Genomic DNA, 14,359 nt, shown 5'->3' with positions numbered 1-14,359 from the left:
TTCCCCGTAACCAAAAGGGAGCTGCTGTAACCATGGCGATGCCCACGATGGCTGCGATCGCCAAGCGCATGACTGGCGCCGCGAACGACTCCAAGTTCTTCAGCACGACCAAGAAGGGCGAGACCCATGAACTGCGCCAGGAATTGGCCAATCCCAGTCGCGAGAAGAAGAAAGACGCTGTAAAGAAGGTGATCGCCAACATGACCGTAGGCAAGGATGTATCCATGCTCTTCACGGATGTGGTCAACTGCATCCAGACGGCCGACACGCAGCTCAAGAAGCTCGTGTACCTGTACCTCATCAATTACGCCAAGAGTAACCCGGATCTAACCATCCTGGCCGTCAATACGTTCGTAAAAGACGCCGCCGACCCGAACCCACTCATCCGTGCGCTCTCAGTGCGCACTATGGGCTGTATCCGAGTGGACCGTATCACCGAGTACCTATGTGAGCCACTGCGTCGCTGTCTACAGGACGAGGATCCGTATGTCCGTAAAACTGCAGCCATTTGCGTCTCTAAACTCTATGACATCAACCCGGATATGGTAGAGGAACAGGGTTTCCTCGACATGTTACGGGACTTGATCTCGGACTCGAACCCGACGGTTGTCGCTAACGCTATCGCCGCTCTATCCGAGATCTCGGAGAACAGTGGGGGCGCTATGGCCTTCAAGATCACCAAGTCGGTGCTACAGAAGCTTCTGGCGGCTCTAAACGAGTGCAACGAGTGGGGACAGGTCTTCGTGCTCGACGCGTTGGCTGCATACACTCCTGCAGACTCGAGAGAGGCCGAGGGGATCATCGAGCGCGTCACACCTCGTCTGCAACACGCTAACTCTGCCGTCGTATTGTCCGCTGTGAAGGTCATTATGAAGTTCTTGGAGAAAGTATCGGACGCTGATACGGAGCGCAGTCTGTCCCGTAAGATGGCTCCTCCGTTAGTGACGCTATTGTCCGCTGAGCCGGAGATCCAGTACGTGGCGCTGCGCAACATTAACCTGATCGTGCAGAAGCGTCCGGCCATCTTGGCCAATGAGATCAAGGTGTTCTTCTGCAAGTACAATGACCCGATCTACGTTAAAATGGAGAAGCTGGAGATCATCATCCGTCTCGTCTCGGAGCGTAACATTGAGCAGGTGTTGCTGGAGTTCAAGGAGTACGCTACTGAGGTGGATGTGGAGTTTGTACGCCGCTCGGTGCGTGCTATCGGTCGCTGCGCTGTCAAGCTCGAACGTGCAGCCGAGAAGTGCATTAATGTGCTGCTGGAACTCATTCAGACCAAGGTGAACTATATCGTGCAGGAAGCCATCATCGTGATCAAGGATATCTTCCGGAAGTATCCGAACCAGTACGAGAGTATCATTGCTACGCTCTGTGAGAACTTGGATACGTTGGACGAACCTGAAGCCAAGGCGTCCATGATCTGGATTATTGGCGAATACGCGGAACGTATCGACAACGCTGATGAGTTGCTGGAGTCGTTCATGGATTCATTCGACGATGAGACGGCCCAAGTGCAGCTACAGCTTCTGACTGCTACTGTCAAGCTCTTCTTGAAGCGTCCTAATGAGACCCAAGAAATGGTTCAAAAAGTGCTGCACAAGGCCACAGAGGAGTCGGACAACCCGGACTTACGTGACCGAGGCTACGTGTACTGGCGGCTATTGTCGGCTAACCCGGAAGCTGCTCACGCTGTTGTGTTGGCAGAGAAACCAGTGATCAGTGACGACACATTCGCGCTCGAGTCTTCGGTTCTTGACGATCTGATTGGTAAAATCTCGACGCTTGCCAGTGTCTACCACAAGGTCCCAAGTGCATTCGTTGTCCGTTCAACTGTGTCGGAGCTACGCGAACACCGCCAGGATGATGACCACAGCAACGAAGACGAGGACGAAGGCTCCTCCGACCAGCCTGAAGAGGGAGCCACTCAGTCTGAAGGAGCCGTGGACCTACTCGATATGGGAGGGTTATCAATGGGAGGACCGGCCCCTACCGCTCCAGCACCCGCGAGTGCGAGCTTGGTCGACATTTTCGGTGCTCCGACACCTCCACCCGCTCCAGTATCAGGTGGATCCTCCTCTGTTCAGAAGAAGATGCTGATGAATGCTCAACAAGGAAAGGGACTGCAGATGACCGGAGCTTTCACTCGACGCAATGGGACCTTTGTATTGGACGTAGACTTTGAGAACCAGTCGAATGCACCGATCGCCGGTGTGAGTATCCAGTTCAACAAGAGCACGTTCGGTGTGGTCCCCATGCAGGCGACCGTGACGTTCCCGCAGCCATTAGCGCCTGGCCAAAGTGTCAACCAGGTTGTACCCATGGGTGTGAGTCCTCAGTTCGTCAACGCTTCGGTGGCTCCGAATCTGAACCTGCAAGTGGCGATCAAGAATAATTCGAGTGGTGACGTCGTGTACTTCCAGTCGGAGTTGGATCTGTCAGCTGTCTTCACGGAGGCAGGCAGTATGGCTTCAACCGAGTTCATCAGCATGTGGCAGAGTATTGCAGAGGCCAACGAGCACTACTTTACGCTGGCTACTGGAAGTCGTGGCGTCGATGCTGTATCTGAGCGGTTGGGACGCAATAACGTCTTCTATGTAGCCAAGCGGCCTATTGACGGCAAGGAGGTCGCGTACTTCTCGCTTAAAACCATGACTAATGTCGTGGCGCTCTTTGAGCTCACATTCGACAACTCCGGTACCACAAAGGTTTGCCTCAAGCTCGAGCAGAAGGCGTTCAGTGCGCTGTTACAGCAGACAATGGAACGCTTGCTGGCGTAAGAGTTTAAAGTAGCTTTTAGAGGTGAGACGCCGTATTTTTACGGTAGACACCTTAAGCGAACACAAATGGAGATGCATTTGGCTGTGTAGCCATCTTTAATGTTGAGTGGACGCGTCGGTTAGCCATTTTCAGATCTCTTCAACATACGTTAACGATCATGGCTGCGGAGATCCGTGCTTCGCCCGAGTCGTTGACATGGCAGGATCGAGAGATCCGCTTCGACATTTCAGCGGCTGCTATGCATCTTCGTAAGGGGGAAACGCTAGTGGATGCCATCAACTCGGTCGAGGACACGAAGGGCAATAACGGAGACCGTGGGTCTCTGGAGATCACGAATTTGAGGCTGCTGTGGGCCTCACACAAGTCTGTGCGGACGAATCTGAGCATCGGTTATAGCTGCATCCAGAGCCTCAAGATCCGCACGGCCACGTCAAAGTTACGGGGTAGCACGCAGGCGCTGTACGTAATGACAAAGTACGCTAACAGTCGCTTCGAGTTCATCTTCACGAGTCTCGTTAAGGCCAGCCCCAGACTCTTCACCACGATCCAAGCTGTATTTCGGTCTTACGAGACCACCAAGCTCTATCGAGAGCTGAAACTTCGAGGAGCGATCATCAAGGAGAAGGAGTTGACGTTGCTCCCTCATGAACAGGTATACACGCGTCTGAACGGCGTCTGGAACTTGTCGTCCGACCAAGGGAACTTGGGTACATTTTTCGTAACCAACGTTCGTATCGTGTGGCACGCAAATCTGGCTGAAAACTTCAACGTAAGCATTCCATACATGCAGATCAACTCGGCTCGTATTCGAGGCTCTAAGTTCGGGCCAGCGTTGGTCATTGAGACGTCGGCAGTTAGTGGTGGCTACATTTTGGGCTTCCGAGTGGATCCGGAAGAACGTCTTCATGAACTTTTCAAGGAAATGCAGAGCTTGCACAGCGTTTTCTCGACGAATCCGATCTATGGTGTCGAGTTTGAAGTCGAGGAGAAACCAGCTCCTTTGGAACAGCTGCGACAGCCTCGTAAGATGGACGACGTTGAGATCGAAGAGGACTATGCTAGCTCCATGGACGCCTTCGCAGCCTACTACGCTGCAGTCAACAAGAACCATGATCGACCGCCTACTTTCTCCAAAGAACTCGGACTGGCGATCGAGAGCTTACCAGACGGCTTTAGCGTGGGAGATCTGTGGTACGTCAACTAATAGCTACATTGAGGGGAAGCTAGCGACGACTAAAAGCCAGGAAAATGGATACACTTGATAAGTTTTACTTAGTAAAAATCTGAAAGTTGTTGATAATCTGAGTAACTCACTGACTTGACGAGTACGGTTGTGAAGGGCTAATGAGGCTGTTTGTAGCTTCACCATTGTCTTCAGTGGGTCCACTAGAGCTACTTGGAGGTCCAGTATTCGGGGTAGCTAACTGGAAACTCTGCTGTGGGATTGGAGTGTTTGGAACGCCCGTCATAACATTGTTTTGTACATGTCCGAATGCTTCACGAGTCGTGACAACAGGTACCCGTCCGCTCTCAATAATTCTCAAAAACATTCGAAGTTCCGCGAAGCACTGAGCAAACCGCTCTGGATCCATCTCCGCCATAAGCTCAGCGATCTCCTTGCCAACATTGAAAGCTGCTAAGAATTTGCCATACTGCGTTGGGACTTCCCTCGCTGGTGCAGCTGGAGGACGTGAGGCGCTTCTGATAGAAAATCCAGGCCGTTCAGATACTGCCGACGTCTGCGTTGATGGTTGAGTCTGTACAGCGACAGTAGGGACTGCAGAAGTTTCAGTAGGTGCAGTATTGGGTGGTGCCTCTGGAGGACTCTTTCGAAACGAAGCCAGCAGATTGTGGACATCTTTCATCTTCACTTCCTTGTCCGTATGTTCGCGTACATATTTCAAGATCTTGGATGGCTCCACGTTCGCTTTTTGCAAAGTATGCACCGTGCGTAGTACACCGGGGTCTGTCACTCTACGGATACTGGGGTGTCTGCGATACTGTCCATCCGACAGCGCGTGGTTGTGCCGTGTTGTGTGCGAATTCACGTACACAAAACATTTTCCACTGGTATAATCTCGTCGTAGCACCAAATTAATCTTACAAATAAAAAATTATAGATAAGATACAAATACAATAAAAAAAAATACTGTCACTATCCTACCTGCGCCGGGCAGTTAATAGCTCTCGACGGTTGTCTCGCCCTCACTCCAGTAGCTCTCGATCTGGGTCTCCCAGCATGGGTACATACGACTGCTTTACTGTATGTACCCATCTCTTCAGGTAGCAGTTCTCTTGGAGGTACCGCTAGTCCTCGTTTCGTGTATCGTTCCTTAATCCTCTTGTTTCTCGTGGAAACTGGTGTCCCCGTGCGCACAGAGTAAATCTGGAACGTGCGTTGTTGGTACTCGTTTAAATACTCGTGGAACTCTTGCCACGTGACAAACACCGTCTTCTCCAAGGGAGGAACAGTCACCACTACATTTTGGTGGCTCAAATTGCTGTCGGGCGCCGGAGGTCTCGCAGGTCTGGCAGCATCTGCGGTCTCTTGATGCTGGTCTTGCATTGCTGGAATGGGGAATTCGCCCTATCCAGACACTGGCACTAATTAAAATGATTGCTTATTGAGGGTAGTCATAGTTCGTTTAAGAGGACGTAGCCATCATTTAGTTACGTTACCCTCCTTCAGCAACTTCAATGCTTTTTTTTTTTTCTGAAGTTATCAGACTTTTTTTTTTTCCTGAAGTTATCAGATCTGGATCCTGAACAGCTCCATAACAAAAAACAAACTTTTTAAGCGATGGAGGTGTTCATGTTGCTCCCATCCGCTCCATGAATCTTTTATCCGTTAGTATGCTTCTCTAAGCCCCCATGGAGCGTAATGCAGAGGCGCGTCCAGGTTCTGATGAGTAAGACGAGGCAATACTTGTAACTTCAGTGGTTAGATGTGCACCAAGAAATTATTGGCATTCACCGTGGTAAATAAATTCATATAGCTAAGTCATGCTTATTTTTTTTCACTGAATACTGGCAAAGGAGCGTCGCCGCGCGAGTCTTGGACGTAGTAGCTGGTCAGACAGTGGGGAACCGTAGCTCTGTGCAGCGCCCACCATTTTCGCGCACAATGTCAACAGCCACAACAGCCACATGAAGACTTTTTTCAAGTCGTCCGATTGCGGCGGCGTGCAATATGACACCACAGTGACTGCTGGATGGTCCTCATGATTGCTTATGGCGTCCTGTATCAACGCACGATCCTCGTAGCAGACCACCTGGGCCTCCTTCTTGGCATCTTCAGGTGTTCGAACCGACTCGACCCCGGTAAGAAAATCCAATCGGATGTCGTTCATACAAGTACATGTTCGATCACCGGAGTCTAGTGCTCCTGTGTCGGAAAGAGCTGGAGCGATTTATTTTCCGCTGTCGACCAGCTGGAAGGCCCCCTCTGGTAGACGAACATGCAGCGAAGTCGCTGGCCAGCATGTGGTGAGGTTCAGTCTCCTCTATTCCATTTAGCGTCCAGTCGAACAACTTCAAGTGTACATGCTACAAGTCAAGCATTGCAACAAGTGAGTGGATACCGGCCGACGAATATTCGGAGCGGAACCATGTCACCTGATGGCGGTGTGGCAACAATGTAAAAAATATCGGTATGGCTCACGGGCAAGCTTATGGCCAACGTCTCGGCTGGGAAGGATGTTGGAGATAGGTGTCGAGTACGTCAGTCAAGTCGAGGCTGCACACGCATAAACGGTGACCGTGTTGGACGGCTGGCACTCCATCGAAACGCCTCGCCTCCTATCACATTTTTCAATTTCCTCGTGCCCTCGCACGTTGATTCATCTCACTTACTACCACACTACTACCATGTCACTGGAACCTCTACCAGTATTCGCTGCTCGCTCTGTCGACGATCTCGAACCCATTGACCCGGAGATCCTGAGCTTGATCGCAGCCGATGATGTCGACACCCCAATGATGAAGGTCGAGACTTGCAATGAAAAGTTCGTTGACGAATTCACCCCGTTGAATCCGACGTCTACACCGACGGCAGTGGACGCTTTCAACCCTGGATTCTCCAAACGTGAGGTGCAGGATCTCATGAACCTCCTGGCACCGGAAGCTCTAAAGATCCCAACGATGGTCCGGAGTTACTCGGAGCCGATCAAGAAGCTCGGCAAACGCACCAAGAAGTGCACTTACGCTGCTCGAAGGGTACGTTTGATGAGTATCGTCTAAACGATTTGAAAGGATAAAAGTGCTAACTTTTAGCTTTGGCTTATTATTTACAGAGAGAGGTGGCATTTCTCCGACAGGAGTCCTTGGTGCTTGAGAAGCGTCTGAATGAGCTGCGTAAATACCGCGTTGTGTCTCCCAAGACCCGTGAACACGCTGCTCGCGAAACGTACGAACTGGCAAAGTCCAAGGAGGAAAATAAGCGTCTTCGTGCCTTGGTGTCGAGCCAAGAAGCCAAGATCCGCCAAGCTGACGCGTACATGGCCAGCACCCACCACCAACCTGTCTCGTCCCCTTAGATTGCTTGGTGCGGGTGCAATCACCTACCAAGGTAGTGCACCTGCCATAGCTGATCTATCCTCGTGTCTACTTTGTTATAGTCTGTTGAGTGCCGTGTCTAATGTTTATAAGATTTCCGATGATCATATCATAAACTGGTGTTCTTTAGTAAAAATGTAGTCGCTAAGGTCATAGCACGAGCTCTCCTTCATTGCGCAGTTTTGGTAGCTTGGATGGAAGCCAGCTTAGCGCCGATTTCTGGACGCAGACTGCACCACAGCATACTCAATCGATTGAGGCTACATTTCCACATCGTAAAAAGAACCTAGTTAGAAATTCTACGCCAAAAAGCAGCCAACATGTCAATTACGATTTCGATTCTTGGAATGCGTCAATAAGAGACTCGGCGCCGTCCTGCACTGCAGTTCTGTACCATGAAATCATGTATATTTGTCAACTCGAATCGAAGCAAACACAAACCAGATAAATAAATCTTACCGATCAAGATAGAGTCTCTCGAGGGTCACATTGCTTCGCAACATCGAAGCTACCGCGATTGCTCCTTTAGTCCCAACAGGGTTCCCGCTCAAATGAACCTTCACGCAGCATTGGTAGGGGTTTGTAATTCTTACTAAAAACCGGGTTGATGACAATTGTACCTGTTTGATGCTTCGGTTCTCGGCTAATGCAAGCGCAATGGCTTGAACGCCATCGGCTCCGATCTCGTTGTCCAAATCGTCTTCTCCCCAACAATCTGTATCGTCATTACTGAGATCCAGCAGTTGAAGCGTGGTTGTAAGCTGTGTGGCATCATCAAGCTTAGAAGCTTCCAAAATACTTGAAGTACATAGGGAAACGATGGATACTAGTGACGTACTCGTACTCCACTCGCGAGAAGAATAGCCCCAGCGTCAGTAATTTGACAGTGATTCAGACGCAACTTTACTACAGAGCTGGAATGCTGAAGCTTATCCTGCAGCATTGACCGTCTTTGTTACAAGACCAGTACGAAAGGTAGCACGGACCAACATACCGCAATGATGCCGCAGCCGACACTGGCGACAGGTAAACGGGAGCAAACAATCTCGCTCTGAACAAGGGATTCTGGAGGTAGACTAGGACCTTCTTGAGCATCAACGTCGTTTTGCTTCTTGGTTCCAGTTGAAATCCATTTCTTCCTACGCTTCACCGGAGCTTTCACCGGTCGCAGTTTCAACGTTGGCGGTGTTATAAAGCCAATCGCCTGCAATCCGCTGCCCAGTCAGACCAACGCTTTTTGAGCTGGCAGTATAACAGTCACTGCATACTTACAGCTGCAAGTTCACGATATGGTTCACGACATTGATTTTCGGTGAGAGGCGATAACACGTAGTGTAGAAACCTCTTCATTGCCCGATCAACTCGCTTCGAGGTCGTTTCAAGACTTTACACAGCGACAGTATCACACAACAGACCCAGAATTCAATCACTAAGTGTTGCATCACTCACTGACGCCGTTTGTTGCGCTCCATTTTGGTGCACCACTTGTCGATCATGTGTAGGTAAGCCTGAGCCTCGAACACGTCCAGTCTGGACAGGTCGTAGGCGTAAATGAGCTGCATCTCCGGCACAGAGAGCGTCTGCATCAGCTCTGGCTGCAGTCGCAAGCTGTCACAGTAATATAAACCACGAAATTAATAGCAAATTCTACAATTACACGGTCTTTACAAGCGCGTTGTACTTGTAAAAATGCTGCAACTTCCGTCCGATGGCCTTGAGACAGAGTTTTTGAAGCGACTGGATACGCTCGAGCGACACTGAAGCTGCTACAGCAAGCCAAACACGTTTCGACGCAGTGACAAGCGTCAGATGTGGATCATACGCGCAAAGTAGAGAGATACAAGACGGCACCTTCCTGATCTTGAAGCGTCATTTTCGAGTCTACTTCAAACTGCTCGAAGACGATCAACTGTAGCCATATCGATTTGGACGGTGTTTTTTCGAGCCAGCTCAAGCGAGAATCCATTCCGCCAATCAGCTGTTGTAAAATTTGTTTTGGCCAATCCGAAGCGCGATCAGATCGGTGTCTCACCGAACTGAAGACCAGCCTGAGCTCTAGGTCACAAGCAAACAAGCGGCCAAGAGCTCAAGTGGTGAAGAGCAGTGTGCTCCTGTCTGTATAGTCATCCGAAGCTGATCGTAGGCGGCCTCAACTGCCTAAAGGGCCTCTCTGATGTTGCCATCTCTGGTTAAAGGTGCTGTTGTTGCTCTACACGCTTGAGGCTGCCTTGAGACTGTGCGCTTCGTAGCGTGAAGGTGGAAGACGCCGAGTGAGTTGGATGAAAGCGTCGAGTGTCTTGTGTGCTGCGTGCTGTGCTTCTGTATAGTGAGCGCTGGAGTCGTATAAGCTGGATGTCTGATGCGTAGAATGCGGTGAGCTGCTCGGGTTTTCTTGTGTTAACTAAGTGGGTGTTGGAGTGGCTCGATGTATTTGTGGCATTGTGCATGTGTGACGAGTGCTATTTTAGAGTAATAAGATGTTTTTTTCAAGTGAAAGTTCGTGGAGTTCCGCGTGAGTTCGGCAAGTCTCTGGTATGTGGTGTTTCTTCTTGGTCATATCGAGTCAACCCGAGGTCTTTGTGGCGTGCAGGACCGTTTTGCTTCGTCGATCTGGTTGAAATGACGTCGATCCAGGCAAGTGTAGCCTCTTCACTTTCTTTTGGGATGGGGTGCAACATATCGTGGAGTGCAGGCAAGCATCGTTGACGTTGACACTCCATATCAGATAAATCCTTGGTTTTCTCTTGAGTAATTTGGGTCGACAAAACAATCGTGGAGTGCAGGCACTGCAAACTACTTCGTCGAGCCTTGAAAACCAGGCAAGTCATCTATCATATTACTGAATATTTGGGGGAATACAACAAGTCGTGGTACGCAGGGAGATTGCTTCGTTTCTTAAAGAGCGGCCTCGACCAGGCAAGTGTATTTTCCTATTGATTTGGCCATGGCAATACGCAACCTGGAAACTCTTTTAGCGCAGGTGATTTAATGGAGCAACGTACGCATCTACCAGCAAGCCCATCCGCCCTGTACTATTCAAAACTGCAAATTACCAGGCAAGCGTAAGTTATCAGTTGTTCCTACTGTTTTCGAAGTGTCTTTGGGAGATTTTGGCGTGCAAGTTCTGCCTGATGCGATGGCTCGTGCCATGGGTTTGCTTTGTAAACTGTGCAACTCTGTGCTTCTGTAGTCTGTAGACAGATACGCGGAAACAAGATAAACGGTCAAGGCAAGATAAACTGTTTTTGAAGATTGGTATTCTGTCTCGTTATCGTTCGTTTGGTTACTGTGTGGAAATATCTGGTTGTGTGTATACCACTGTCGGTGTGAGTTGTTGTGCTTTGATTGGCGTGGGGTAGATTTCTTAGCTATGGAGAATACGTGAACGGGGACCCATGACATTGTTGTGCTTAAAGTCTGTGCTTGGTTTTCGTTGGGTATGACGGATATGAAGTTAACGGTGACGTTCCGTCTGTGTGTTGGATTGTCGTTTGTTAATCTCTCTGTGGCGTTGCGTTTGTGGAGATAATGTGCTGTACTGGATGGTGGATTCGGCCACTACAACTTTGTATTGCTATGTGGAGTATGGGGACGTGGAGAGCCGGTCGAGTTATGAGGGTGTCGAGGTTCGAATCTGTTCTGCCAAATTTATGTTTTGTATGTGTCATTTTATGGATTTGTGTGGTATAGTCACGTTGGCATGTGGTCTCGTTTCTGATTTTGGGTGTGCTGGCGGTGCAGTGGTGTTGGTGGTTCGTGTTGACGTTTGTGTTTCGGAACGGCTTAATTAAATCGCAGTGTGAAGTATTTGGTGCTTGATTGTGGATGCGACCTGTTCGTTCGTGTGGAGTTTGTCGCAGCAGTAGTGCGCAGTTGGAGACTGGTTGGAATATTGTTTTTGTTTTTGATCTTGTTTTGCAGTGGTTGTGGTTTTGCTGGTTTCGTTATGACTTTTTGCTTGCTTTGATGATTTAATTTAAGATAACCCGGAGTTGTGGGTACACGGTGATTCGTGAATGATTGCTTTGACGTCTCATTGTAATGAAATCAGAAGTGTTTGTGCTCGTGATTTTGTGATACAGTACTGTGCTCGGAAGAGATCAAGCTCCGGTCCGGTCAGTATGTTCCTGATGCTTGAGTTCATATCATAATTTTTGATAGTGTGCAGTTCGATACGTGTGAAGTGTCCAGGGAGGGGAGATTGCGATCAAACCAAGCGAGTAGACTCAATGCTTGGCGAACCAAGTCAAGTGAGAGCAAAGGTCAACGTTTGTTACTAGGTGCTGTTAAAAACATGCTTTATTTGTGTACAAAACGCTATTCGTTAGGCGGACATACTTGCGGAGACACATACGAGAAGCAATCAAAGACAATCAAGTTTAAGACAAGCATGGTTCATTGGATGGATATGGAGTCGATTGGAGGACGTGATCGTGCTTTCTAGCGAGTTTCGTGGCAGTGCTTACGGTACCGTGGGAATATTGTGCAATGGCGTTGATGGTGTTCGTGTCAGAGTTCCAGTGTACATATGTGGAGTTTGTTGTGTGGTTGATACTTTTCGTTTTTCCTTCTGCTGGAGCGATGGTTATTCGAGATTTTGACTTTTGGTTGCGTGGATGTTTCGATTTGGTGACGTGCTATTCATCAAAGGAGATTGTAGTTTCCTGGCGATATCATTGTGGGTGGTGACATTGAGTGTACATGGTGGAGCAGATGTATTCGTGTTTGCGTCAAGAGCATGCGTAACTAGTGGCAGTGTTGTCGACGGACGTGTGCGACAGAATGTACTGCATGAAGGTTGTCAATTAGACAGCACCAAGACCAAAGTACGAGTCACGGTCCATGTCGAGGCGGCAAGTGTCGAGTTGAAAGGTGCGAATCAAGTCGAAGAGGTCCGAGTTGTCAAGTGGAGAACCAAGCCGACTAGTGGCCAATGTTTTTGCTTGGTTCATGGTTGTTTGGTGTCTGTTGAAGTGCTCGGATGGAGAGGCTGCGCTTTTCATGCAGATTCTGCGACCCAAGTGGTCGTTCGTTAGCGGAATCGCTGCGTGTTGGATGACTCTGGGTTTGTGCTGGCAGTCTGGTGAAATCAAAACAAATTGGAGTGAGAGGAGAACCCATTGGAGTGTTAGCCTGATTCTCCGTTTACGTGATGTGAGTGGTGGAATGTATTTGTGTTTGGATTGGGCACTTCGTTCGATAGGCGTGCTGTTAGCTGGTGACTTGGAAATGGACGTTGAGTGGAGTGAATTTTTGGATTGTAATCTGGTCGAGAATATACTGTATTGTGGGTGTCTGTCGTTTGCTTGCTACGTGGCTATTGCTACACGTAGGGTGTGGTATTTTGGATTTGCTGTCTAACATTTTCGGTGTTTGTAAACACCACCCTGAACCGAAGAAGTCTGACACGTAGGAATATGTGATAACCTCAATCTTGAGTCGTTAATATAGACCCTATTAACTCCTCGTGAGCCCACCGTAAGGCAAAACTATGTACGAAAATATGCTACCATCTCGCGAAAACGCTGTAGGGAAGAAAGGAATCTTTCTTCTATCGTAGGTGTTGCAGATTTGGTGTTCAACTCATGCAATGGGCAGTATTAATATTATATAGTATTGTAAATCGTCTTCGACTAAGCTGGGGACACACTTCTTTTTACATAACGAAAGCTAGACATCAGAGACTCAGTCACGCGTAGTTGAATGTACCTTGTATAACATAAGTACCTGTTAGTAGAACCCATATTTTGCGGGTTCCGCCAAGATACTAGTGAACATGTACGGGTACTGTGGGATACAACTATTTAAAAAAGAGGGAAAAAAGGTTCCAATAGCCACACGCCTTGAAGACCAACAGACTAACATTTTTTTTTGACATTCAACACAAGCCCCAAACTTCATTCAAGGGGCCAACCCCGAATCAGATTGCAAAAACCATGATAAGCCCATTTGATTAAGTATATAATGATGTTATCCAGATATTCTTTCAGTACATACATTAAAATCTTTACTGCTGTACATTTTAGCAAGCTCTCGTAGGTTGTTCACGGGCCGAATCACTCCCAAATGAAGCGGCAAAATAGGTCAAATGGCGTGGTTTTAGTGATGTTGGGTTCTAAATAAAAAAAAATCTCAACTTGCCTCTTCCAAACAGAAAAAGAATGCAATGATTAACGGATTTCACAAAAAGCTCTATATGCTAGCTTTCTCCAGGTACTTCCTCTTGGAGATTCAATAATTTAAGCAGCCTTCCGGGCTAGTGTATACTGGTTGCACTGCAGATATTAAGTACTCGCGAGTCGAGGGCTTTCCATACCTAAAGCTATTCCCATCAGTTTGTCCTATCAGCTACGACATTAGTTTATTTTGATTATGACTTCTTCGTTTCAACATCCTCTCTTACAGAATCAATGTGCGTTTTTGTCCAACCGCGCGGTTGCTTAGCAGGAATGAATGTCACATTTATATTTGTGTTCTATCTCTTCGAACATAATACGCTGGGATGATAACCGATTAATAAAGTACCAGTTTTATGGTGCTACTATATCGTAAAAAGGGGCATGCCAATAACATTAATCGGAGAGTACTATAATAGGAAAATGTTGTATTTGAGCCTCTACCGACTTCTGAGGAAGGACAGCCTCTCGATCGTACCAGGACAGGCGTGGGTGCGAAGAAGCTTTGGCTGAGCAGATTCGATGGAGGCCTTGCGATGAAATGGGTACTCTGCATCTTTATATGGTTTTCTAGATTCACTAGGTGTTTAAGGCAGTGCTGAAGGGTTTTCTAGCTTTCCCTTCCAGACTCCAACAAAAACGAATTCTTTATCACTTTTACCGTCTTCTCCACAAGTCTTCTCAAACTTCCAACCAGCTCTACCTCTGCTCCTACTTTGCACTCACCTCCGCCGACCCCGTGGATTCCAACAGAAAACGCTTTGCTTAGGTTTAGTATGAATCTATGCATTTTAGAATATATGAATATAGGGGGCAGTGTGGCAGTGTGAGGGCTCAAACCTACCCGC

At 48.3% G+C, this 14,359-nt stretch overlaps 8 protein-coding genes across 8 annotated transcripts; 5 read left to right on the top strand and 3 right to left on the bottom strand.

Moving 5' to 3' along the window:
- Nucleotides 1–32: 32 nt before the first annotated feature.
- Nucleotides 33–2,780, top strand: PPTG_00328 (hypothetical protein; the record flags this gene model as incomplete). The annotated part of the gene is made up of 1 exon (XM_008891705.1): nt 33–2,780. One exon carries the CDS (start codon nt 33–35, stop codon nt 2,778–2,780), a length of 2,748 nt encoding a protein of 915 aa, XP_008889953.1.
- Nucleotides 2,781–2,917: 137 nt separating this feature from the next.
- PPTG_00327 (hypothetical protein) lies at nt 2,918–4,095 on the top strand. The gene has a single exon (XM_008891704.1). The coding sequence runs from the start codon at nt 2,939–2,941 to the stop codon at nt 3,983–3,985; it is 1,047 nt and encodes a 348-aa protein (XP_008889952.1). The 5' UTR covers nt 2,918–2,938; the 3' UTR covers nt 3,986–4,095.
- On the bottom strand, nt 4,021–5,395 carry PPTG_00326 (hypothetical protein). Its single transcript, XM_008891703.1, has 2 exons — nt 4,946–5,395; nt 4,021–4,880 (listed from the first exon to the last, which is right to left on the bottom strand). The coding sequence occupies exons 1-2, from the start codon at nt 5,345–5,347 to the stop codon at nt 4,092–4,094; spliced, it is 1,191 nt and encodes a 396-aa protein (XP_008889951.1). The 5' UTR covers nt 5,348–5,395; the 3' UTR covers nt 4,021–4,091.
- A 350-nt stretch (nt 5,396–5,745) lies between these two features.
- PPTG_20712 (hypothetical protein) lies at nt 5,746–6,131 on the bottom strand (the record flags this gene model as incomplete). Its single annotated transcript, XM_008892910.1, has 1 exon — nt 5,746–6,131. One exon carries the CDS (start codon nt 6,129–6,131, stop codon nt 5,799–5,801), a length of 333 nt encoding a protein of 110 aa, XP_008891158.1. The 3' UTR covers nt 5,746–5,798.
- A 405-nt stretch (nt 6,132–6,536) lies between these two features.
- Nucleotides 6,537–7,456, top strand: PPTG_00325 (hypothetical protein). The gene is made up of 2 exons (XM_008891702.1): nt 6,537–6,996; nt 7,074–7,456. The coding sequence occupies exons 1-2, from the start codon at nt 6,649–6,651 to the stop codon at nt 7,314–7,316; spliced, it is 591 nt and encodes a 196-aa protein (XP_008889950.1). The 5' UTR covers nt 6,537–6,648; the 3' UTR covers nt 7,317–7,456.
- A 48-nt stretch (nt 7,457–7,504) lies between these two features.
- On the bottom strand, nt 7,505–9,215 carry PPTG_20711 (hypothetical protein; the record flags this gene model as incomplete). Its single annotated transcript, XM_008892909.1, has 10 exons — nt 9,187–9,215; nt 9,017–9,101; nt 8,785–8,943; nt 8,608–8,719; nt 8,330–8,539; nt 8,174–8,269; nt 7,956–8,096; nt 7,795–7,892; nt 7,667–7,723; nt 7,505–7,595 (listed from the first exon to the last, which is right to left on the bottom strand). The coding sequence occupies exons 1-10, from the start codon at nt 9,206–9,208 to the stop codon at nt 7,505–7,507; spliced, it is 1,071 nt and encodes a 356-aa protein (XP_008891157.1). The 5' UTR covers nt 9,209–9,215.
- Nucleotides 9,216–10,471: 1,256 nt separating this feature from the next.
- Nucleotides 10,472–11,517, top strand: PPTG_20710 (hypothetical protein; the record flags this gene model as incomplete). The annotated part of the gene is made up of 5 exons (XM_008892908.1): nt 10,472–10,487; nt 10,861–10,961; nt 11,026–11,070; nt 11,418–11,454; nt 11,504–11,517. The coding sequence occupies 5 exons, from the start codon at nt 10,472–10,474 to the stop codon at nt 11,515–11,517; spliced, it is 213 nt and encodes a 70-aa protein (XP_008891156.1).
- A 434-nt stretch (nt 11,518–11,951) lies between these two features.
- On the top strand, nt 11,952–12,371 carry PPTG_00321 (hypothetical protein; the record flags this gene model as incomplete). Its single annotated transcript, XM_008891701.1, has 1 exon — nt 11,952–12,371. The coding sequence occupies one exon, from the start codon at nt 11,952–11,954 to the stop codon at nt 12,369–12,371; it is 420 nt and encodes a 139-aa protein (XP_008889949.1).
- Between the last annotated feature and the right edge of the window lie 1,988 nt (nt 12,372–14,359).

The sequence above is a fragment of the Phytophthora parasitica genome, assembly GCF_000247585.1.
Source record: "Phytophthora parasitica INRA-310 unplaced genomic scaffold supercont2.1, whole genome shotgun sequence".
Lineage (NCBI taxonomy): Eukaryota > Oomycota > Peronosporomycetes > Peronosporales > Peronosporaceae > Phytophthora > Phytophthora nicotianae.
This window is presented reverse-complemented; position numbering and strand designations above follow the sequence as displayed.

What these genes read in the sequence shown, in the direction of transcription:
- PPTG_00325 (XM_008891702.1), top strand. Translation starts at nt 6,649, where the DNA reads ATGTCACTGGAACCTCTACCAGTATTCGCTGCTCGCTCTGTCGACGAT. An exon ending in GCACTTACGCTGCTCGAAGG is followed by an intron (nt 6,997 to 7,073) that starts GTACGTTTGATG and finishes TATTATTTACAG; the next exon opens with AGAGAGGTGGCATTTCTCCG.
- PPTG_00327 (XM_008891704.1), top strand. Translation starts at nt 2,939, where the DNA reads ATGGCTGCGGAGATCCGTGCTTCGCCCGAGTCGTTGACATGGCAGGAT.
- PPTG_00326 (XM_008891703.1), bottom strand. Translation starts at nt 5,347, where the DNA reads ATGCAAGACCAGCATCAAGAGACCGCAGATGCTGCCAGACCTGCGAGA. An exon ending in CTATTAACTGCCCGGCGCAG is followed by an intron (nt 4,881 to 4,945) that starts GTAGGATAGTGA and finishes TTTATTTGTAAG; the next exon opens with ATTAATTTGGTGCTACGACG.